The 26080-nt window shown below is 38.2% G+C and overlaps 2 protein-coding genes across 2 annotated transcripts; one reads left to right on the top strand and one right to left on the bottom strand.

Moving 5' to 3' along the window:
- The first annotated feature begins 6124 nt into the window (after window positions 1-6124).
- LOC149814375 (uncharacterized) lies at window positions 6125-6775 on the top strand. The gene has a single exon (XM_089989948.1). The coding sequence runs from the start codon at window positions 6125-6127 to the stop codon at window positions 6773-6775; it is 651 nt and encodes a 216-aa protein (XP_089846074.1).
- A 4022-nt stretch (window positions 6776-10797) lies between these two features.
- On the bottom strand, window positions 10798-12399 carry LOC149814376 (uncharacterized). The gene is made up of 2 exons (XM_089989949.1): window positions 12250-12399; window positions 10798-11436 (listed from the first exon to the last, which is right to left on the bottom strand). The coding sequence occupies exons 1-2, from the start codon at window positions 12397-12399 to the stop codon at window positions 10798-10800; spliced, it is 789 nt and encodes a 262-aa protein (XP_089846075.1).
- Between the last annotated feature and the right edge of the window lie 13681 nt (window positions 12400-26080).

Raw genomic sequence — 26080 nt, forward strand, 5'->3', positions numbered from 1 at the left:
GCCCAAAAGGGCTCTGCTCATCTGGTAGGGGTGACTTGTGAATGTCACCAAGTTGATGAGAGGTCTCAGGTTTGAAACCCATAGGTGGTGTCCCTTGCTGTTAGGTCAAAGTTGGGTGTACTCCCTAGTGGGCAGAGGAACCTCAAGGGGTTGTTTGATGACTCCGCGGCCGGATCACATTTTTTAACAAATGTGGGATGCGGTGGACGCGTGGAACACCATCCGCTGCGTCCAGAAAATTGCTTAAACACCTTTCCACCCCCCATGTTACGAAATGAACAGGGACGGGGGAACAAAGTTTAAAAAAAAAATGAGACCCACCTCTCTCTCTCTCTCTCTCCTGTGCAGAGTTTAGATGGGAGGAGGGGCAGAGGTGAGGGCTCCTACCTCTCTCTTTCTCTCTGTCTCTCCCCCTTCCTTCTTCTTCTTCTACTTTTTCTTATTCTTCTTTGTTGTTCTTCTTTTTTTTTTAATTTATTTTGAGGTTGATATTGGGCGGGTATTATCTTCAAGTTAACATTGGGTGCTTATTTGTTGATTAGGGCTTCTTCTTTTCTTTAATTATGATTTTTCTTTGATTTTCATTGATTATGGTTTTACTTCTTTGATTTTCATTGATTAGGAGGTTTTTTATTTTTATTGATTAAGGTTTTAGATATTTAATTTATGGTTTATTTTTCTTGTATTTTAGGGTTTTATTTATTTATTTATGATTTATTTTATTGCATTTTAGGTTTTTATGATTTATTTATAAAAATATGAATATGAATTCTTATCTTATTTTTTTGGTTTTTTCTTTGTGTATAAATATATTTCATTTTGGTTTTTGGTTTTTGGTTTTTGGTTTTTGGTTTTTGGTTTTTGGTTTTTGGTTTTTGGTTTTTGGTTTTTGAATTATTTTTATCAATATGAATTCTTGCATTTTGGTTTTTGGTATAAATATATGAATATGATTTATTTTCTTGCATTTTTATTCTTGTTTTTTATATAAAATGAATATGAATATGAATATTTATTTTGGGGTTTTTGGTTTGTATATAAAAAATATGATTTGTTATTTTTTCTCAAATTACCCATTTCTCAAAAAATATGATTTTAAATTAATGTTTTGTATAGTTATTTTGAATGGGGTTTTCTTTGATTTGATTAGAGTTTTTATTTTTATTTTCTATGATTAGGGCTTTGAATCACATTTTTTTTAATTAAGCCATTTTTTATATTTTGGTATTTGGATCCAATTTGAAGCAAAAATTCATGATTTTAGATAAAATCGAATCCATATTCAGGCTAAAAAATCATAATAAACTTGTTAAAACATGCAAAATGGTGAATGAATCGGGTCATACAATCCAAAACAAAGTAATCTGACCCATTATCTATAATTGTTCAAGTTGTCCGCACATCGTCATCAAACAACGGATAATTGAAATACAACATCCACGGTATAAACAAATATTGGAATCAGAACGAACAGAACCAGTGTTATGTACGTTTTGTTCTTATGTTACATAATTTAATGGACAAGCCATCAAACATGACCAAGATAGTTCAATCTGTCCTGAATGCAACAAGACTTCGTGAAAAGCACTTCAGGTCGGTAAAGGGTGTAATCACTTCATTTTTTTGAATTGGGTGTATGCGTGAAGATGGCAACCTCCGAAGTCAGGGTGGATAAAAAACATCTATAGTATCTTCACCCAGAAATGGGGTGTTGGTTTTCACATGAGGAATTCCTCTGGGGATAACCTGGCCATGGGATGGATCACAAAGGGTCATCAAGTTCACCCGAGGGAATGGGCGAATTGGAAACAAATTTTAAGATCGGTGAATGTTCAGGAAAAAGTTATTGAATCGTCGAGAAGAGATATTGTAAAGGCTACTAATTGTCTTCTTGAAGGGAAAGGTAATGCCTGGTGGATGGATCCAGAACTGATAAGCACGTTATTGAGGTTTGACAAAATCCAATGCATTTTGGTAGATAAAGAGTGCAACTACACAGTCAGACATTTAGCTGGTAAAGGCTGCATATTGCAGGACAAAGTATGGAAGGAGAAACCACCTGATTGGTTCCCAACCTTGAATACGACTCCTTGATTATCCTGCTGGTTACTTTCACTGTGATTACATTGTAATATCCTTCTTCTTTTGTACTGGTAGCGGTCTGCCTAACCTCAGCTTACCAATAAAAAAACAAAAAACAATTTTGAGGCAAAAGCTTTGTGCCTTTTAGCTCTCTCTTTCTCTATCAATTGTTTGGGGAAAAGCCCAAAAGGGCTCTGCTCATCTGATAGGGGTGACTTGTGAATGTCACCAAGTTGACGAGAGGTCACAAGTTCGAAACCCATAGGTGGTGTCCCTTGCCATTGTTGGGTGCACTCCCTAGTGGGCATGGGGATCTCAAGGGTTTATTTGATCGCGCGTTGCGTGGGACGCCGCGATGGAATCATATTTTTTAACAAACGTGGGATGTCGTGGACGTACGAAACACCATCCGCTGCATCCAGAAAATTGCTTAAACACCTTTCCACCCCTCATGTTATGAAATGAACATGGACGGAGAACAAAGTTTAAAAACAAATGAGACCCACCTTGACGGGAGCGCTCTTCTCTCTCTCTCTCTCTTGCGCAGCGTTTAGATGGGAGGAGGGGCAGATGGTGTTTCCGCTAGGCTGAGGGGCGGCTGGCAGAGGTGAGGGCAATGATGAGGCTTCGTTCCTCTCTCTCTCCCCTTCCTTCTTCTTCTTATTATTCTTCTTTGTTCTTGTTCTTCTTTTTTTAATTTATTTTGAGGTTGATATTGGGTGGGTATTATCTTCAAGTTAATATTGGGTGCTTATATGTTGATTAGGGCTTTTTTTATTTTCTTTAATTAAGAATTTTCTTTTATTTTCATTGATTATGGTTTTACTTCTTTGATTTTCATTGATTAGGAGGTTTTTTATTTTTATTGATTAATTAGGGTTTTAGATATTTAATTTATGGTTTATTTTTCTTATACTTAAGGTTTTTTTTATTTATTTATGATTTATTTTCTTGCATTTTAGGTTTTTGTGATTTATTTATAAAAATATGAATATAAATTCTTATCTTATTTTTTTTATTTTTGCTTTGCATATAAATATATTGCAATTTGGTTTTTGGTTTATTTTATCAATATGAATTCTTTCATTTTGGTTTTTGGTATAAACATATGAATATGATTTATTTTCTTGCATTTTTTATTCTTGGTTTTTATATAAAATGAATATGAATATTTATTTTGGTGTTTTTGGTTTGTATATAAAAAAATATGAATTGTTATTTTTTCTCAAATTACCCTTTTCTCAAAAAATATGATTTTAAATTAAGGTTTTTTATAGTTATTTTGATTAGGGTTTTCTTTGATTTGATTGGTGTTTTTATTTTTATTTTCTATGATTAGGGCTTTGAATCACATTTTTTTAATTAAGTCATTTTTTTATGTTTTGGTATTTGGATCCAATTCGAGATCCATATTCGAAACAAAAATCCATGATTTCAGACAAAATGGAATCCATATTCGGGACAAAAATTCATAATAAACTTGTTAAAACATGTAAAATGGTGGATGGTTCGGGTCATACAATCCAAAACAAAGTAATCCGACTCATTATCCATAATTGTTCAAGTTGTCCGCACATCATCATCAAACAACGGATAATTGAAACACAGCATTCACGGTATAAACAAATATTGGAATCATAACGAACAGAACCAGTGTTATGTTCGTTTTGTTTTGTTCTTCTGTTTCATAACTTAATGGACAAGCCATCAAACATGCCCCAAGGTTACCAATCGGAGGCCTGCCACATGCAATTGGCGATGTTGGGGTTCTTCCATAGATAATTCAAACAAACAAAAAAAACTGTTTGGGGAAGAATAACTATTTTAATTGAAACCATTCTAATTGAACGCCTTAATGACTTGCTGCAAAGAATTTGGCATTGAAACCAGCAAAGAAATGCTGGTTTTGGGGGTGGCCATAACGGCAAATGAGCCAAACAAACTGAACAGAGAGAGAGTGTTCAAGCTTGACTCATACTTATCGCGAGCCAAGCGAAGTACAAGGTCATGGTAAGCCCCTGTTAGATAAGCCGAATTCAAGATGACTAGTTTTCAAATATTCATTTCTATATTGGAAATAATAAAATTTGGACTGCACCTGCTGACATCCAATACTTAATGTTTCCTTTAGAAATTAAGTTCAAACTGGCTCATTTAAAGAATAAGTACATTGTTTCAAAGCTCTAAGCAATAGGATTTGAACTCTAAACCTATTCCTTGCAAGACACTGCTTAATTGATTTGAAATATATGAAAAAATATATTGATTATAAATCATTAGAATTCTATAATTTATTACTAGTTAATGAGCCTATATGAGCAGCTCCGACATGAACACTGGGCTACGTTCAGCTTGCTGAGCATATTTCACAAGTTTGAATTAGCGAAGCCACAAGGGGCTCATTTCCTAGTAATAAATTACCAGAAGAAGTGCTTGGAGGGTGGCGGGACTCACCCTCGCTACGAATCGATGGAGGCCGGCCGGGTTCACCTATCAAACTAGAGGTGCAGACCAAAATCCCTATCTGGTTCCAACTACCAGATTTACCGCTTGAAATATGGTCGAAATCCATCTTTATGTGTATTTCTGCTGCTTTGGGTAGGGAGTTCCTCGAAACTGATATGCATAAGAAAACAAAAGAACAACGTCATTTCGCATGAAAATTCCTCTCGACCTTACGCCGAAGTCATTAGTGACCATAGAGGTGGAGGGAGGCGGTTCCCACACGCAGGAAGTCGTTTATGAAAACTCAATTTGTTACTGTATCAGGTGCAGATCGATCTCTCATGCCACAGTCTCCTGCAATAAACACCCAAAACCTGTCTCGCAAACAGAAGAAGATCAGTCGCAAGGGTGGCCGACGGTTAAAGTCTCTCTCGCCGCTCCCATCCATGACCGAACCAAGGGGAGAATAGGGATGTCCTGTCTCAAGTGAACCAGAAGGACAGGGGTGCGGAGGGCCCAAAAGCGCAGGGGTTCCCCATCGTCCTGAAACAACTCGTGGCAGATATATTGGAAGAAGTCGGTTTAGGTCGGACCATCACGAAAAAACCACTCTATCAGCAATGGGGTCTGTTACGAAATGCAGGGTGTTGACTCACAAGATTCACAAGGAAAGAAAGGGGGTGCGTCAGAGCCGGTGGAGATGAGAGGGGTTTTCAAAAAGTTGCAGAGAGAGATGGCGACTCCATCATCCCCAAAACAAGACAGGTTTGATGACCTGCGGTTGTTTTTCTTACCCCGAATCTTGTCAATGAATCTCTTAACCTGAAATATTAGATGTTTAGGCCACCGTTGAGCCTGACATTAAATGCGGGACCTTTTGAAGAACCAAAGTGTTGATTTAGCCTTCTTGGTAGAGACTAAAATCTCAGGTAGCAAGATTCACCAAATTTAATCGGAATTCCCTGGATTTAAAATGCTGGGGAATTGCGAGGATGATCAGAGCTTCAGAAATTTGTATGTGGGATGCATGCCGTATTAAAGTAGAGGTCATGTTCAAATCTGAGCAAGTTTTTACGGTTCTAGTTGAAAAAGGGAACCTATATGGTTTCAATGAATCCTGGAGACGCTCAGAATTATGGTCCCAGCTGATGTTGCACCCCAGAGAGATGCTTTGGATTCTTTCTGGAGAATGGAACTCCATCAGGAGCGTTTCTGATTAGATTGGATCGCAATACGGGCACGTAGACATCGAAGCCTTCAACGAGTTGATTGCGAGATGCGGTGTGACAGAATTATCAATTCCAAATGCATGCTTCACCTGGCACAACAAACAGATCGGTGCAGGCTTCAAGGCGGGTAGACTGATGGTTGTTTGGTTAACGAGGCTTGGGTGGGGCTCTTCTCTAATTCATCTGGTAAGCTGATCCCGAAAATCTCAGATCACAACAGACTCATTTCGGCAGCAACGTTTTCCAAATCAAGGTCCGCGTTCAAGTTCTTGTCAAGATAGACCCAGAAGGAAGATTGTGAAATTGAGATTCAGAATAGTTGGGACATGTCAGTCAGATGTTGCCTCATGTATGTTCTAGTAACCAAGATGGAAGTTGTTAAAAAAAATCTCACTAGATGGGTGAGATCCTCCTTAGACGATATTGCAAGTCGCATCAAAGTCATCATTGTCGAACTTGGCAACACCTGTCATATCATGCTGAATGGTGATGATGAAAGCATCTCTAAAGAACTTGAGCTTCAAGATGAACTCAAAACCCTTCAGGAAATTCAGGAAGATATGTGGAGCCAGAAGTCTCGTTGCAGATGGTTAAAGGAAGGGTACAGAGACGCCACCTTTTTTCACTATATCTACAAAGGAAATATTGAACGTAATCGCATCTCGTCTCTCACTAGAGACGATGGATCCATGTTCTATGAGGCTGAGGAATTAAAACAAGAGGCTGTCAGATTCTATTCTGAGCTATTCAGTAAGTCGAACAGGGAAGTCTCTTATCTTGAAGGCTCAAGCAACCCTGGTATTTTGGAGGAAAACAAAGAGCTTTTGAAGGAAGTTTCATGGGAGGAGATTAAAAAAAAAACAGTTTTTGAGCTCGATGGGTATAGCTCCCCCGGCCCTGATGGCTTCCCGAGGTGCTTTTCCCACCACTACTGGCACATCGTGGGTCAGGATACATCGAGAGCCATTCAGAACTTCTTCCAAACTGGTAAGCTTCTTACTGCACGAACATTGCCCTGATTCCTAGTTAGAGGGTGCCACCAGTTTGGCTCAATTTCGCCCCATCCGGTTGTGCAACTTCGTTTATAAAATCATGGTTAATAAGATGAAGAGCATATTAGAGCGTATCATAAGTCAACACCAACAAGCATTCCTAAAGGGTCGGAGCATTCAGGACATCATTCTCTTGGCTCACTAGCTGGTCGACTCACTGCATTCTAGCAAGATGAAAAGGATCATCTTCAAAACGGACCTGGCTAAGGCATATGATAAGATTGATTGGGAGTTTCTAGAGGAAACCCTTAAATTTTTTGAGAAAGCCACGGTTCTCCAGGTCAGCAAGGAGAAATCAATTTTTATCCCCTTCAACCTGCCTCCTCAGATGGTAGAAATGATTGCCCACTTAAGCGGTTGGAATAACAAGAAGCTTCTGATCACTTACCTTGGATTACCTCTGTTTCATGGTCGTTTGAGTAAGACAATGTGTGAACCCTTCATGTCTAAATTTAGATCTAATTTGGAAAAGTGGTCTGGAAAAAATAAATCTATGGTGGGCCGCATTGTTTTGATCAAAGCGGTTCTCCAGTTCTTACCATCATATTGGTTAGGTGCATTTATGCTCCCGACTTCGGTCATTTCGTGTATGGAAAAAAACATTATGCCATTTTCTTTGGGGAGGTACTTCAGATTCCCAGCACTCCCATTATCTAGCATGGGATAAAGTATGTGCCCCTGGTGAATAAAGGGCCTTGGTTTGCGGAGAATGGGGGACACCAACAGAGCTTTCTTGATCAAATTAGCTTGGAAAGTGCTAAAGGACCTTCAGTCCCCCCTGGGTTCAACTGATCACCCGCAAGCATCTAAGGGTGGAATCCTTGTGGGTTCCAACACAGCCCAACCGCCGCTCCTATGGGTGGCATGGTGTAGAAATCAGGGCTTGAAGTGTGCATGATCTAATCATATGGTCGTTAGGCAATGGTGCTACAGTCGAATTTTGGTATGACCCTTGGTATTCTCAGGGCCTACTTATTCACTAGTTACCGCCAAACACAACTAAGATCATGTACAACAGTCTTCGATGGATTACTGTCAGATATAATATTGATATTAACAATTTCCTGGGCTGCCGACTCATTGAATCGGTACTCCAGGTCTCAGATTCTGTTAAGAAAATGGTCAACTCGCAGAATTGGGATCCGCTCGCAGCGGACCAAGTCTCATGGCTGCCAAGTAAGCAATTTTCAGTCAGATCTTCTTGGGATGCAACTCGCAGCAGGGTCCAGAAGATTCAGGAGATGCGATTCATTAGAACAAAGAAGAACCATCCACGAGCAGTTCTGACATTGAGATGGGCTTATGAGGGGTCGCCTTCCGACTCATGACAGGTTGCATAAATTCGAAATTCAATTCCCCCAATCGGTGTTATCTTTGTGGCGAAGCAACGGAAGATGCAATTCATCTCCTACTGCTCTGCCCTATCAGTCGTCAGCTATGGAGATGTGTGACGAATTTTTTGGGGGTTAGATGGTCTGCTTTAGGGAATATAAAACATGATTTAATCTCCTGGTGCAACGTTAGACTCTCTGATAAGCTAGTGCGATAGAGTTGGGAAAGATCCTTTCAGGTGATCGTTTGGTTTTTGTGGAAATGTCGGAATGCTCTGATTTTTGAAGAACGTCAATAGAGAAAACAACAAATGCAGCATGAGGGTATCATATCAATCAGTGAGAGTGTGCTCCAGATTCTGCAAAAGTCACCCAGTGAGACTGCTACTCGATGGCGCAGATTGAACTATTGGTTTCTTCCCTCTGAAGGGTGGGGGTATTAGTTAGCTGCCATGGTATCTTCCCCAACTAATGGCATCAAAAGAGCTCTTTATAATTCGAACTACATAGCTAAATTCCTAGCTAAACTTGCAAATGGGCGTGTCCACAAATCATGGAAAGACCACCCCAAGAGTGTCCCCACATAGGGGCTCCATATAGCAATTGTACCTGTTTATAATTCTTGAATGGAATCTGGTACGGGTCTGCCTAAGCTCAAATTGCCTTTCAGAAAAAAAAAAAAACTACCAAGCTTTAGCTTCATCCATTCTCTGCACTCCCTACTAATACGCAGCAAGACCGGCTTCCTGTTAGTGGCACCCAAACATGCTTCCACATGGTGACAATCCATGTGATCTATGCCGCAAAGAGTTAGATATTTGCCACCACATCCCATGAGGTATGGCATTGTACATTTTATAAATTATGTAATCCAAAACAAATCAGAATGTGATACAAGCGAACAAAACATGCCACCACCATTCAACAACAAAACATGGATCATGAAGTTTATACATAAATTCCTTCAAGTTCATTTCTGAGCCAATGGACTATTATTATATAATCTGTGGAATTAGTGTCGCATTTCGCCACAAACGTGTGTGTGTGTGTGTGTGTGTGTGTGTTTGATAATTGGATATATTTACTCCATCATATCAGGTGTTATGCTCCTAGGTAGATGATGTCTAATTCAATCTTTTTTAACCCTAATTGGCTAAAAAACAAAGCTAATGTCAAGATATATAAGCAAGTTTTTCTACTTAAACTAAACGCAGGAATTAAAAAGCAAATCAATAATGTAAACTTCTTATGTAAAGCTGCTGCAAATAAAAGCTTGTTATATGTGCTATTCAATTCTGAAGGAAATATAATTAGTTTTCATATGCTACTGTATCTATTAAAATCACCTAATGAAACGGTAAAAATTAAAATGTGTGTGTGTGTGTGTGCATTTATATTATCACCTTTTGTATGATTGCCAATGGAGAAAGGCCTCCACAACAAATGAACTTTTTGGGAAAGTCTGCTAGCGATGGTTCTACAAAGAACAAGTGATGATTTCTTTTTTGTTTCAATTTATTACTCCGCATCTGAGATAGAAGACCTGGTCATGCTGGATCAGCTTACCATACCTATGGTCGTTGTCCAGGAGGCTTAAAACTCCGAAGCTAGGATCCTCTCTCAGGGCCTATACTGGGCGTCTATAAAAAAAAAAAGAAGAAGATCCAGGCAATATTCTTTGTCTTTATAAGGTTATAAAAAGTACTAGCAATTAAGCTCCTGTTGCATAGTCTCTAATTTTTTCACATGCCTCACAGGTCACAAGCAAATACCCACATTTACACAAACCCCATATGTCTCCTTAACTGGGAGATGTGAAGACCAAATGGCCTCTGTTTGGGGGTTGGTTTGGGGAGAGCACGTCATGGGGGGTTTACAGAATCCCCTTCAACCTCCGCTGCTTGGGATACTGTAGTTGGAAAATACATGAGATGAGAGGGGATTTGGCTTACCAAACAGTTGTAGGATTTGGCAAAGACCGTAGCTCTCAAATCCCATATTTCCCTAATCTAGGATTTGGCATATCCATTCCCAATACGAGCTCCCAAACAGAGCCTTACATGTTCTTGCTGGGTTCCCATAATATTTGCAACAGTAATTTGAACAACCAAATGCCAACATTAGTGTGAGACTTGTTAATGTGGCATGGGCCCCACACCAAAACCTGAGTAGCTTCAAATGAGATCCCTCATATACGCAGAGTTCACCCCAATTCCATGTCTTTGAATGCGGAGGAGGTAGGGGTGCCAATGGGTCAGGTTTGACCCCGACCTGACCCCTACCAAACCCTATAGGGTCAGAATTTGGTGATAAAGAAGGAGGTCTGACTAGAAATCGGGTCTGATCTAATGGGTCCGATTAGTATATGGATCCTCATAAAAAAGAAAAAATATATTATTTTACCCGGTCTGGTTCATGTAATCCTTATAGGACTTGGGTATGGGTTTTCTTATGAAAAGTCCGATTGGACCCAGTACCCACACCTCAGAATCAGATTAGTGTTTGGACTCACATGAGTTCGAACGTACCAGATTGTGTTGAAGGCAAAACCAACATCTATTAGGCATGGAAAATTGTTCTACGTTCACTCCAAAAACATCAGTTACGAATTAAGCACCATTTTAACTTAAATACAAGTAAAAAACATGTTATACATCCCTAGCAATGGTTGCCTCCAACCCTACCAATCCTGAGATGAACAGGAAACCTAACCGGTTTGATCTCATTGACTCCCCATGCATTCTCAAAATCCCTCACCACCTGCTTATTCAAGAGATCAACCCCCTTCTGGTAGGCGCTTTGGTATACGGACCATGACCGTATATATGTTAGATACATGTCCAGATCCATAATCTTTACGGCCTCGAAAGTAAACGGACCCGTGTGCTCTTCGGCCTGGATCGGGTCAAACGGGATGTCCAGATTTATGTAGTTATCATTGATAAGCTTGCATTCGGGTGCTGAGAAAGGTATGGACCTCTCAAAAACACGCTGGAAGACTGCATCAACAGCATCATTAACGTGTGCCTTAGTATAGCACCATGCAGCTAGCACTCCACCTGGTCTTCTAAGGACGTGTTTGACTTGTTTGTAGAAGGCTGGTAGGTCAAACCAATGAATGGCCTGGGCCGCAGTCACGAGGTCAACACTTGACTGCGGGGCCACCAACTGGGTGAGCTCATCTAGGGTCATTGAAGGTGGGGTGAGTTGGTACCTTATGTTGGGCAGCCTGTGTGCCAAGGCCAACTGTGTGGGGCTAGTATCTGTGGCTACCACATTCCTGTAGATCCCAGCAAGCTAGAAAACAAAACCAAGCAAAAAGTGAAACCCCCAAAAAAAAACTAATAAGGGTAATATTAATGATCTATGCTACCACTAGCAGCACAATTTGGAAAGTTGCATATGCAAAACAAATGATCCTCTCAGCAGATACTGCCTCACCACAAGTGGAATGAGCACATTATCCATTTTTGACATGGATGGTACCCATCTTAGAAATGATGCGTTCGGATGACTACATAGTTGCCATCATGATTTGTAACTTTCAACCTAAAAGGTCTAAAACCAGATACAATCACAAAATGGGTTTTAGACAGAATCAATGTATTTGTTTCAATGCCACACAAGTTTAGAACTTGGTAGGCAACTCAATGTAACAGAAATATGTGGAACCAAGTGTTTTATTGCACAGAAGAGCAGGCCTCAAACAGTTGGTGCAGACTTGCAGTATCAAGTGCCCCTCTCTGTTGCAAACATTCCATCTTCAAAGATAAGAGTGCAGATTTGCATTATCAAGTGCCCCTCTCTGTTGCAATCATTCCATCTTCAAAGATAGAACAAAATATTGACAAGACCAACATGATTTCCAAAACTTGTTTTCCAAAATACAGAAGAGGGCAGAGATCCTTATCCATACTAAACATGGCCTAGAAGCACCATTTTCAGTACATAAGTAGAGATTGGATATGGGCACCACAGTTCATCTGCAGAAGAGGTTGATCCCATATCAATCTCCATGACCCATAAAAAAAAAACTGAATTTCATATAGCAATCTGCAGATGACCACGGAGTAAGGAAGTCTGCAAGGCAGCATAGATGTTGATGCTTACCGACACAGCAGCTTGACCGTTTCCTGTTCCTACATCCCACGCCAGGCCATGATTTGGTGTATTTGATGCAATGAAGAGGAAAAGCTCCGGTGGGTAACTTGGCCGGGCCTCTGCATACAAGCCAGCCTGCTTGATGAACAATTTCGCCATCTTTCTCTCTCTAACCCTTTGTATATATATATATATATATATATATATATATATATATATATATATATATATATATATATATATATATATATATATGTGTGTGTGTGTGTGTGTGTGTGTGTGTGTGTGTGTGCCGACATGGTGTCCTGTTCCAAGACCTTGGACGAGAAGTTGCATCCAAATGCTATCTTGATGCCCATGATACAATCTGACAACCCTATCATTGCGAAACAGAAAGAAATTGTGGGCAATTTGGTAGCTTAGTTGGAAACTAGTGTGCTACTTTGCACTAAAACATTGGGTCTAATTGTGGTGGAGGGGGATTTGATGAAAAAGATGAATCCACTTCACTATATTCTTGTGCTCATTGTAGCCATTATTTATTCTTGATACTTTGAGTTAATAAGGTGGTAGTTGTCATTTTCAATTAATAAGGTGGGAGTGGCCAATTCCATCCATCTGCAGGTTCGTGTAATTTATATCACGGATGACGCATTCTGCAGATGCCTTTTTAACTACAGAAAAGAATCTGATCCAAAAGCCTGCGCTACACCAAAACAAAAAACAAAAAAAAGGGGTGGATGGTGGAGAACGGCTCCAATGTTTAGATAAACTAGTGCTACCAAAGTGGAACCCACAGAACGTGTCATTTTTGTTAGGAGAAATTTCATTTAGGACCAAGCTTTTGCCACTGATCTAAAAAATGGGTCTCGTTTTTCTGGAATTCCTGATGTGGATCATAAGTTTCTTAAAAACTGTCAAAATGGATCCTCTGATTTAGGGCTGGGAGACTGGACAAGCAGCTAGCTGTTTGGCTTGGGCCAGCTTAGAAATTGAGCTTGGGAGCCGAGCTACAAGCCAGATCATTTAGGTAAATGAGCCAAGCATAAATATAGCAAGCTCGGCTCGACTTGTGTAGTCTCGTTCTACATATTATATATGCATTATGTATATTTTAATATTATATGTATTATACATATATATTATTATATATTATCAAGTTTTAAAAAACACTTTAAAAATATTTTTTTAAGACACTGGGTCATCTCATAATCAGCTCGTAACAAGCTCAGCTCATGAGGAGCTAATGAGCCAAGCCCGATCAACTGAAGCTCGGATCATTTACCAGCCCTACCTCTGATTAACATCGTTCATGTTGAAAAACATGAATTTTTTTGTCAACTGTATTGTTCATTGGAGTTGAAAGATGCACATTCATCCTAAAGGGTAAATAGCTTTAACATTTGATTAGGAAGGTTATAATCATAATTTGATTTATGATATAACCTGAGTTAAAAGATAATACTAAAGGGAGGCCTTTCTTGGACAGTTTTCTTGAAAACATAAGTTCATGTTAAAAAATTCAGAGACATTATATTCCAATTTTCGAAAATTTTCTTTTCTTTCTACCAAAAGTGACCTGCTTCCCACCATCCACATGACAGTCCATTGTAGCAGCAGCCCTCATGAGAGCAGTTTGGCTGGGCCCCTCCATAAATCCACTGTATCACAAGGCTTTTTTCAACCCTCCCACTGTTTTAAAGATGAACCTGTCAAAGATCTGGCTGCTCTCTGAGTCAATATGGGGGGGTTCTAAGCTTCTGTCAAAATCAGACAGTTCATACTGTATTGAAAAAAGTGTCAGAAACCTACCCTTTCAACATCAGAATCAAGGTGTATATGGTGTTAATCTATAAGTGCCAAGATTCGCTATCTAATGTGATATCAATGCTGCAGTACTCATAAATATAACTCTCATTCATTTTCATGATCTCTGCATATAGCAAATGCTTCATCTTCCTTTTGGGTGAACGAGTCCATAGGAAAGGTTGGTCACCAAACAGCATCTGTCATCTATGGTGCATAAGCTGATGTATTAAGCACATACATAATTACACAAGTATATCTGCACCAACATCTGCACATAAAGACATATAAGCGTGAAAAGTAGCCAACCATTTTAGATCACCCAAGTCAAACTCAAAAAAGTTGACACAAATAAACCAACATGCTCTCTTGAGCCTAGACTTCTTTTTTACGTGTAATTTGTCCCTTATTTTTTGTGGTCATGCACTCATGTTAGGGCAGGCATCCCTTGCATTTAAACCTCTAGTCTTTGCCCTTTTAAGCCCTTTTTTTTTGCCCATGTTTACGGCAGGCATTCATTGCATTTGAAAGAAAAAACTCTGTTTTTTTGTGTTTTTCTTCTTAATCAGATAACCTTCAACTTCTGCACTTTATCAAATAGGGGATACACCCAATAGGCAACACAGTTTAATTGATCAAACCACTAACAGATCTTGACCTCTTTAAGTCATGAGTTTTGCCAAATTGAGATTAGGCATCAGCTTTTTGAGGTATCTGGGTCCCAATGAAATAGCTGGATGCTTAGGTTAGGTCACACAATCACAGCCACGGGGTTTGGAGTTCGATTCCCACAGAGATCTCCAAGTAAGGTTGGGAAATAAGACAAATGGCTCAAAGCTTTCAGTGCAGCTTAACTTGTATAGGTTCTTTTAAGTAGTAATAAAAAAAAGGGATAATACTGACTATCCTTAACTGTACCATACTCTCTAATAGAAATAGCATGTTTCTATACGTTTTTATGAACTTTCTTTTTATGGATCATGTTCTATGAATATGAGCTATATGGTTTGTTTGGTCAAAACAAGTTTTAGATCATCCGATCACATTACATAAGTAGATTTTTTAAAGGTTTTAAATTTCAATGGTCCACAATGCATAAAAAATTTATGATTGACATATTTTGACGTTGAAACTACTCAATCCAAAGTGCATTTCCTAGTAAAGAGACTATGTGAGCACATATGTGGGGTCAAATTTATCAAATAAAGCCTGCACCCATAAATTTCAGCTAGAGAGTATACCAGTCTAGAGTGTAGCCAATATTTTCCCATAAATAAAAGTGTAGATATATTTTATATCATAGAGTGTAATTTCAAATGAATAGTTAGTGTTTGGCTTGCAAACAGTAGGTTTAGAGTTCAAATTCTAATGCTGTAGCTTTAAAACAATGTATCTTTTGTGTAGACATGTCAAACTTGAGTATGGCGCAATAGATCTGGATTTCAAATCCTATTAATTTCAAATTTCAAACAATGTGATCTTTGGTAAATGATCCAGCTCAAACCAAAAAAAGGTCGAGCTTCAACACCCCATATTGGTTCATTTCCCTCGTTTACCACCCCGATCCCTCAGCTTGACTATTCAAAAGAAAAAATAAAAAAGAAAAGGGAAAGGAAAAACTCAAAGGTCCTTTGCAAAGCGAGCAAATGAGAAACAAGTAAACAACTAATAGGTAATTACAAAACTCCATATCACACTTTCTAAGTATTTCTGCTGTCAGTTCCTATTTTTGTTCAGAATGTAAAATGTCCTGGCAGACATAAGTGTCTAGAATGGTATTATATATATATATATATATATATATATATATATATATATATATATATATATATATATATGTGGGGTAATGTTTGCTACCCTCATGGGTAAGAAACCCCACTTACTGAAAAAATGTAATGGTTTTTATTTATTTTTTCAATTTTTGTAGCACATCTGACCCTTATATGTGATCGACATATTAAGTTTAGTGAAAACTAACTTTTGAATTATGCTTTTCTGGTGCATATGTCAGATTTTACAAGGATGGAAAAATCAACGGCCTACAATGTATCAAATTTTTAAACCTCAAAAACATACATCAAAAAAACTATGATTCAAAGGACGGTGGATACATATACTATTTTAACCATGTTGAACACATTCATGAAGTCAGAATTGGTCAAAACAACCTTCCTATGTGAGTTTCAACTAGGGGTTCCTTACCCATGAGGGTAGCAAATGCTATCCTATATATATATATATAGATTAGGCACCATTTCTCGTTCTGCCCATAGTTTTGAAGTATTTTATGATAGATCTGAACTTTTAGATGTGTAGTCGATTTAGTGGGAATCAACTTTTGGATCATGTTTTTTGACGAAAAAAAATATTTTTATGAGCCAGGGAATACTATCACCTTCATAGCCATTGATTTTGGATCACTGGAAAAACCTGTATACAGGTCAGATTCCAAAGACCGGCTTCCACTAAACCAAACATATAGATCACATCTATGGTGTTGGATGTTAGAAAAAAATACCAAAAAAACGTGATTTTAAGGGGGGCAGAATGAGAAAGTGGGAAGAACCAACGCATTACTCTCTCTCTCTCTGTTATATATATATACCGCAATGAAGATATGAGGTACATAGAATGCTCCTCTTTTTTTAATTGTTTTCATAAAACCGAGCTTAGTGATGTAAATCTACATACTTGTCTTAGTGGGAATCGGCTTTTGATTCACTTGATAACAACACATAAGGGCGCGTGTTTTTACGAGGCTTCAAAAGTTAATAGCTTACATTGTGCAATACTTTTTTTAAGTCATACATCTTTACGTCAAATCAACAAGAATGGAAAGCCCATTCTCACTATTTTGGAAGATGTTGAACATATATGAAGTCCGATTAGATCAAAACAACCTACACTTATGAGACGTCATTGTGCCATTACCAAATGTTTACATATATGTGCACACGGTAGTTGAAACTCATAAGTGCAAGTTGTTTTGATTCAATCTGACCCTGTAGATATGTTTAACATAGTCAAGTTGACCCTTGAATCATGTTTTTTAACAAAAAAAATGCCTCTTTTAAATGGTGAAAGTTTGGTACATTTATGACCGTTGACTTTTAAATTACCATAAAACCTGCACAAACACCAGATTCTGGCTGTCTGAAAGTTGATTTCCCACAAAACAAATTATGTACATCATACTTATAAGGTTAGATTCACTTGATAAAACAAGACCATTAGGATATTGTTCATTTTAACTCACTAATACTACACATTTGCACAACACACACACACACACATATATATATATATATATATGGGTTAATCTGACATTAAATTGAATTAATTGTATTGGATTCAATCTTATTAAAATAACTAAAAGTACTTTTAATTAAAATAATGATATTTTTTAAAATGCTTGGTTATTTTTTTAGGTCAAAAAGTAACTTTGATAGCTTCATAAAATTACTTTTTAACAAAAGGAATTTGACTTTTCAATTCTCTTTATATATATATATATATATATATATATATATATATATATATATATATATATATATATATATATATATATATATATATATATATATATATATATATATACATAAAGAGAAAGAGAGAGAGAGAGAGAGAGAGAAGGAGGGAGTATTTGAGAATAAAGAAGAAGAGGCAAACTCGGGTTTTGGAATCTTGCTCCTCTTGTATTATTTTTTTCTGAAAGAGTGGAAACATTAATTTCATTAAATTGTCAATTTGGAGGATAGTTCCTTGGTGGTATCCGAAGTTGAGTGAGGTCCCTAGTCTAAGGTGTTGCGGCTTCGCCATCTTCATTAAATTCTCTGTCCCATCCTGTGTTGAATTCCTAGACTGTTGGCCCATCTTCCATTGAATGAGAAATTCATCACAGACAGACAAACCAACAAATAAAATAAGTTATCAGCTCAAAATATGTGGAGATTATTAACGGTTGGAGAATGTCAATAATACCATATCTTCATGCATGCAGTGATGACATCAAGGTAATCTAGATGATATGACCAGCAATGATGGATGCAAGAAGTACAGAAATTCAGAATTATCATGTTCTGTTATTGTTATGACGCCGTGCTATGCAATACATTATGTTTGTTGTGTACGATTCAATACATTATGTTTGTTGTGTATGATTCAGTACCCTTATCTTCCAGTTGAAAATTATTAATAAATAATAGAATTTATTATGGATCATAGTTAACCGAATCACTCTCCCATAGTGAGAAGGTGCTGGATCAAGCATGGCTGGCACACGGGTGTGTGTCCGTAGCTTTGTAAGTTTGTCCACGTACGGCGGCAAGGCAGTCGTGGGCCTCACCCAGGGCTTGCTTTGCTGGCTCTGTTTGGAAACTAGTAGCTGAGATGAGAGTTGATGCAATTGGCAAAAAGCTTGGTCAAACTACCTTGTGGTGGAAGTTTGAAGACTGAGCTGGGATGGGTATTTATGCATTTGGGATGGGAAGTGGGGTCATCTCTTCTTTGTATTTACCATAGTTGCTGGAAAACAAAATGAACACTAGAAGCGGTGCGTGAAGCGAGAAAAGTGAGTGTTAAAAAGTAGTATGAAGCTGGAAGCGCGAAGCGAAGCGAAGCAGTTGTGAAGCGATTATGTAAGCACATAACAAATAAAAAGAAAACACATAAAAGCAATATGAAACATAGATGAAAGCAAATAAGAAATACTAGGAACACAAGTATAAAATGATGTAAAACTAATATGTAAACTTGTTATAGAAAAAGTTATTATGTTTTTAATATGAAAAACATAAAGTTAAGGAGAAGCCAATGGGAAATGATAAAAAGTAAGAGAAACGTTGAAGAAAAAAGAAATTGATTTGGGAAACAAAGAGAAAGTAGAAGAGAATTGAGTTTGTCATATTTCTGAAGCAGGTTTTCTAAAAGCTTCCCCTCAATTTTAAAAAAGTGAGGAGTTTCTCGCTTCCTAAAAGAGCTTCCCCATGTAGCTTCAGGAGAATGAAGAAGTCCTTGGCACCTCATTCCCACGCTATAGGTAAGGGTGTGATAGGCCCCATCTTCCTTCCAAGGAGACCCCACCTACCCCAGTGGGGGAAATAACTATCCCCAGCACTGAACAATGTAGCAAACCCTCATGGGCTTCTATTGTCTCAGCAATACCCTCTAACAAATCCTTCATCGACTGCAGGTTTTGAAGACCCACCAGATAAAATCATCATCATCTCAGACGATGTCTATGCACAAATGGCAGACCCCTATCGGTGGACTCTTCTGGCTAGTCTAGCAGGGGACGAGCTCCAAAAGTGTGAAATACAACAAGTATGTATTTGATAAACTTGCGTCTTTTTTGCCGAATATGGTGGGTCTGGAATTCTCAATCATGAAAAGAGGGTTTTTCATGATAAGATTAAGATATGAGGGTGGTGATGAGAAAGGGGGCATGGAAGGGACCTTAGGTTGGAAGAGAGTCTTACGGTGCCTCTGTGGATGAGGCTTCCAGATATGTCTGCGGCATCGTGGTAAACAGAGTTCTTCCACAGATTGGCTAAGTTCTTGAAGGATCATCTACGAGAGATGAGATTGATGCCCACACTCAGAGTCAGGAACGATTCTCGTATGCTCGAGTATGTATTGAGGTGCCACTCACCTTTCCTCTAGTTCATCGTGTTGACCATATTGTGAAGTTTGTTGTTCCACCAATCACTTTGTCCACGTGCCCTAAGACATCACAGGAGTAGTCTCCGACTGCTTTGAAGGTGTCTCGACGTCCTGGGAAACCTTATCCAAAAAAAACACCATCAGGTTTTCAACAACAGGTTTAGTGCCTTAGAACTGATGGATGATATGGTAGATAAAAGGTGTCACATATGTTTAATCACACAATATATGTTGTATAAGGATAAGGTCCATACAAAAATGGGTCATATAATATCTAATATGGTATCATTATATTATGCCTAGAAACTTCACGTGGCCTCATGTGTCAATTTTTTATTTTAGTGTTTACAATTAGGTTATTGTCCTAAAAATCATACATAATGGTTGTTAGCTTTGGCCTTTTCATCATCAAAAAAAAAAAAGTTATCCCTTTCTCGTAAGTTTTGAAAAAGGTCACAGTTCTAGAAGATCAAACCCGTGAAAGACCTACCGAAGCATCAATGAATTCTGATACACTTTAGCATCAAGTTTTGTTTCTAATCTTTTCAATGATTTAGCACAAACAAACTTAACAATCAAATAAAGTCTTTCAGTGGATTTAAAATCCAATAATTGATATCAAAGCGATTTATTCTTGTTGAATCGTTGAAATATTCGATTCTAACATTTTGTTTCTCGTTGCACCGTCAGGTGCCTGCACGATTCTAGAGAAAATGAGAAAGACTGGATGCCCTTTTTTGAGTCTTTTCGACTAATGGCAGGGCATGGGCGAAGGAGGGTCGCACTCCTCACATCGTTCTAAAGTGCCTGAACACAAGGGAAGGCCGATTGACCCTCCCCCTTTCTTTTTCTTTTTGTCTGACATATCATCGTCGGCAAGAGGTATGCCCTTCTCTTATCATCGAGAAGGGGGGGAAGGATCGCCATTCAGCTCTTCGAACGGACGACCGAGGGTTTTCCCTTTCTCAGATCATTGGACGGCTAAGGGTTTTCCCTTTTTTGGATCACCGGATGGGGCGAGGGTTTTCCCTTATTCAGGTCACTGGACAACCAAGGGTTTTCCCTTATTCGGATGATCGAGGGTTTTCCCCTTATCGGTTTGTTGGACGAGGTGTCACCCTATCAAAACGCCGAACGGGCAATCAGCGACTCAGTTCACCAGAAGAAGAGGGTCATGGCAGGCCAGTCAGAAACCGACGATGGTCTGGGCATACGGTTTGCCCTAGCCACCGCCGGTGACCATCCGGGGCCGACTGTGTTCGGCGACAGTGAGTGGGGCATCCGGCTCGCTCCAGCCACCGTTGCTAGGTGCCTCAAGGCTGGCAACAGTCGGAGACCTCTCTAGTTTCACCACTATAAATCGGGATCAGTTCAGCTTTCAGCTGATCCGATGACTCGAGATAGTTTGGCTTTTAATCGGTACAGCGATGCGGATGGCTGACTCGAGATTCAGTCGATATGGGGACCCAGGCCTATTCGGCCATTAGGCATGGTCCGGTTCGGCGGCCCACAGTCGATTATATCGTATTGGTCGGGTCGGCCATTAGGCTTGGGCCGATTTGACACCCTTCAGCTGACTCAGTCAGGCCAGGGCGGTTCGACCATCAGCTTTGGGCTGATTTGGCCCCCTTTTGCTAGACCCATACTGGGTCAGGCTTGACCTGACTCGCAAATCAGGCCTGGCCAGACTCAACCTGATGGCCCAGACCCTATACCCGGTTGTGGTGTTGGGGTTTGACCCATGATGGGTAAGGCCTGTTTTGACCCATCGATGGGTTTGGCCCAATCCTATGGGCCTGACTATTGCATGTGCCTTGAAACTCGAAATAAAAAATTTAAAGATATTTATTTATTTTATTATTGAATTCAGGGCCATTAAGTATGTATTTTAAGTCCTTTTAGAGGGTTGTCTTCGGTTACTTTTTGACCATATATGGTTCATGGCTATATTTTCTTTTGTTCATATGCATGTATTAACATATTTAAACCATAGTATTCTTTTTCAGATTAAGGGTCTGATATTCTAAAATGAGTTGATTGAAACAATATGTTATCAAAGTAACCTCTTTTGTATAGATTGACTTATTTGGAATATTGAGATATTTATATATTTGGTTTTTATACGAATAGTGATCAGTCCAGCGGAAGATTACTATTTGGTCGAGCCTATATATATATATATATATATATATATATATATATATATATATATATATATGATTATCAAGTTTTCCATGTGAACAATGAGTCAGTCTAAAGAAAGCCTTGTTGTTTGACAGGATTAATTGTTCATGTTTGATTACTGTGATAAAAAGTACTACTTACAAGTTGACATTTTGTTCAAAGACTAAATGTCAATGTTGTGATGGGTATCTTGTGATAGGGTTTACCATAATTTAAATATGTTAGTTTATATTAATGCATATGAATATGTATGTCAATTGTAAGCTTGTTGTGATTTGTTTTATTCTTGATTCAGTCAATACTTTTGCTTTTATGATATCTGCACATATTAATTTGATCTTTGTTTTGAATGGCTCTAACTTCAAAAATGGTAAAGAAAACATTATGATTATTCTTAGATGCATGAATCTGAATCTTGTACTTCGAGAGGATCAACCACCTGCTCTTACATATGGTTGTTTTGTTGAGGATAAAAGAAATCATGAGTGATAGGATCGATCCAATCGCATGAATCTTATGATCATGAAACGTGCAATTCTAAAAACCTTCAGGGGCACTGTGTCTGAAGAGGTTAATGCCAAGAAGTTCATTGAGGAAATTGAAAAATATTTTACTAAAAATGAAAAGGCTGAGACAATCACTCTTCTTTCGAGTCTTGTTTCAATGAGGTATAAAGGTAAAGGGAACATAAGGGAATACATTATGAAAATGTCTCATCTTACTTCAAAACTAAAGGCACTAAAGTTAGAGTTATCTGAGAAATTACTCATGCACTTAATTTTGATATCTTTTCATATACAATACAGTCAATTTAAGATCAGTTATAACTACCAGAAGGACAAATGGACTCTTAATGAGCTCATTTCTCAATGTGCAAGAAAAAAAATGATAAAGCAAGAAAAGACAGAAATTGCTCATTTGGCAGTAGCCTATAAGGACAAATTTAAGAAAAAAAAGGAATAAGGAAGTTGCAATGGACCCTCAATCATAGAAGAAACAAAAGAGACATCAGGATCTAAAGTTCAGTTGTTTTTTTTACAAATGAGAGGGTTACATGAAGAAGAACTGTACCAAATATCATGTTTGGTGTAAAAAGAAAGGTATGCTCATTGTTTTGGTTTGTTCTGAGGTTAATTTAACTTCTATACCCAAACACACTTGGTTGATGGATTTTGGTGCTACCACTCACATAAGTATGTCCATGTATGGTTGCCTAAGTTGTCGAACATCAATTAATGTTGAAAGATTCATCTATATGGGCGATGACAAATCAGTTAAAGTTGAGGCAATAGGGACATTTAGGTTACTATTAAAGACTGATAGTTATTTAGATTTGAAAGAAACATACGTTATACTATCATTTAGACATAATTTGGTTTTTATTTCTGTATTAGACAAATCTGGTTATTCTTGTTTATTTAAAAATAGTCAATTTAAATTGTTTCTTGATTCAAATCTTATTGGGGCCGCTTCTTTATCTGTGGTTGATAACATATATTTATTTAATATTGTTGCCTCATATAATAAAATCTTGCATTCAAGTTCTCGTAGTAAAAAACAAAAATTACCAAATGAGAATTCTACTTTATTGTGTCACAAACGCTTAGGTCACATTTCTAAACAAGGAATCGAAAGGTTTGTGATGAGTGAAATTCTTGATTCTCTTGATTTTACTGACTTTCAGGTTTGTATTGAGAGTATAAAAGGAAAATGAACAAACATAAGAAAATTAGGTGTCGAAAGAATAACAGACGTCTTAGAAATAATTCATACTAATATTTGTGGGTCATTTCCTACGGCTTCTTGGAATGATCAATAATATTTTATTATGTTCATAGATGACTATTCTCGTTATGGGTACCTATATTTGATTCATGAAAAGTCTCAGACTCAGGATGTGTTCAAATCATTTAAGGCTGAAGTTGAAACCCAACTTGGCAAAAGGAACAAGGTCGTCAGATCTGACCGTGGTGATGAATATTATGGTATATATGATGAATCAAGTGAACAACCTCCAGGGCCATTTGCTAAATTCCTAAATGAATATGGTATCATCCCTCAACACACCATAATAGGCACTTCTAGCATGAATGATGTTGTTGAGAGACAAAACAGGACCTTAAAGGGTATGGTAAGGAGTATGATTTCTCATTCTATTTTATCAACAATACAGAAAAGCACTAATTAGCGACAAAAATTTATGATGGATTTTTTTCGTCGTAAATTTGTGACGGATTAGCGAAAGAAAACTATCTCTCGCTAACATTCAAAATATTTACGAAATTAGCGTCGGAAAAAATTCCAACGCAAATCCGTTGCTAATTAGCGACGGATTCGCTATGAAAAAATTATGTCTCAAACTCCGTCGCAACTTAGCGACAGAATGAACAACAAAAAATTTTTATCGCGAATCTGTCGCTAATTAGCGACATATTTTTTCCATCGCTACTTTTCGATTTAAACCAACCCATCTAGGGCAAGAAAGCCTACCTTTAGATAAAAAAAAAAAGCTTACTCACTTTCCTATTTTCTCTCGACGTGTAGGTTTCTGCAGTGAAAGAAAAAAAGATGAGGGTGCGATTGTCCAATCCGTCGGGATGGCTCTGAGGAGATCGCCCTCCTCCTCCTCCGCTCAACACCGATGCTTCTCCTCCTCGGGGAGCGCCTTCGAGTGGAAGGTGGCAGTGTTGGGGGGCAGCGGAAGGTATCGGACAACCGCTCGCCCTCCTCATGAAGCTCAACTCCTTTGTCTCCAGCCTCGCTCTCTACGATATTGTCGAAACCCCCAACGTTGTCGTCGACGTCAGCCACATCAACTCCAGTGCTCAGGTCGTCGGCCTCTTCTTCCCTTTCCCCCTACTCTTCTTTCTTTGCGATCTTTTTGGTGTTTCCTGAGATAAGATTGCAGATCTCATTTTTTTGGGGGTGTCTTACGTTTTGGGAGAAAGATGTGTTTCAGGTGATTGGGTACATGGGTGAGGATCAACTAAGGCAAGCATTAGAGGGTTTCGATGTGGTCGTCATCCCGATCGTCGTCCCCCACAAGCCTGAGATGATGTGCGATGATCTCTTCAATATCAATGTCAGAATCGTTAAATCCCTCGCCATCGCGATCGCCAAATATTGCCCAAACATGAGTTTTTTGTGGTCTCTCTACAATCACCCCCATCGATTTGATTTTTGCGCTCTTTATTTCCTTACCAAAATGCGATGTTTTGTAGTTTATCCTGGGTTTTCTTGGATAAATGGGTTATTGCGAAGGCACCACCGATTTTCACTACGTTTTAAGCACCGACCACTATATGGATCATCTAAAATCCTTGCTCAGAAAATGACCCTTGTTGTAAACACCTTTTCTGGCAATATCCTTTTCCTTTTGCATCCTTTTGCATCTTATGTCGGGGGTTGTGAATGGATTTGCTGATGATGGATGTTCTTTAATGAGTAGTGATGGGGTGGAGGATGTGACTATCGTTGTGAATGTTTCTCCTAGCCAACTTCTGGGTGCTCACCTTAATTCTTCCACGACACTCTGTAATTCTCGTAGTGGTATCCTTTGTGCAAAGGCATCCATGTTGCTTCAGGTTTGATTTTAGTCTGCCTTCTATCTCTGCATTTAATATATGAATTAGATGATCATCTAATTTTATCATGAGCATTTAGTTTTTCCTTTTGTGCTTATTTAATCTTCTACTTTCCATTATTCTGTTGTGATATGTGCAATACCAATGTTAGGTTAAGTTATTAGAGTTGCTTTGATTGTCCTGGCTTCCTTTCTATTTTTCAAATATATGGGTCTACTTTTACTGTACTCTGATGGGTTTAATTTATGTTGTGTAGAATGTGCCCCCGACATTGCTTGTTCGATTTCTTAGAGAACACCGCTCAGAGTGGGATGATTATGGTGTGACCCGACCCTCTAGTGAAATGGCTGCAAATGAATATAACCTGAGATCGGTGCTTACAATAGCATTTCTTCCTGTGTCTCCTATAAGAACAAAACTATTCATGATTCATTTTCATAACAATGCCAGATTATCTATGGACAAGCATTAAACATGGAAAACTTTATCATGAATATCACTGTCTTCTGTTAAAATAGTTGGTGTATATATATATATATATATATATATATATATATATATATATATATATATATATATATATATATATATATATATATATATAT

Source organism: Nuphar pumila, chromosome 15, assembly GCF_984573655.1.
Source record: "Nuphar pumila chromosome 15, dmNupPumi1.hap1.1, whole genome shotgun sequence".
NCBI classification, from domain to species: domain Eukaryota; kingdom Viridiplantae; phylum Streptophyta; class Magnoliopsida; order Nymphaeales; family Nymphaeaceae; genus Nuphar; species Nuphar pumila.

Excerpts from the sequence above, each read along its gene's own strand:
- LOC149814375 (XM_089989948.1), top strand. The coding sequence starts at position 6,125 with ATGGAAGTTGTTAAAAAAAATCTCACTAGATGGGTGAGATCCTCCTTA.
- LOC149814376 (XM_089989949.1), bottom strand. The coding sequence starts at position 12,399 with ATGGCGAAATTGTTCATCAAGCAGGCTGGCTTGTATGCAGAGGCCCGG. Across the intron at positions 11,437-12,249 it reads ACGGTCAAGCTGCTGTGTCG|CTTGCTGGGATCTACAGGAA; the intron begins GTAAGCATCAAC and ends TTTGTTTTCTAG.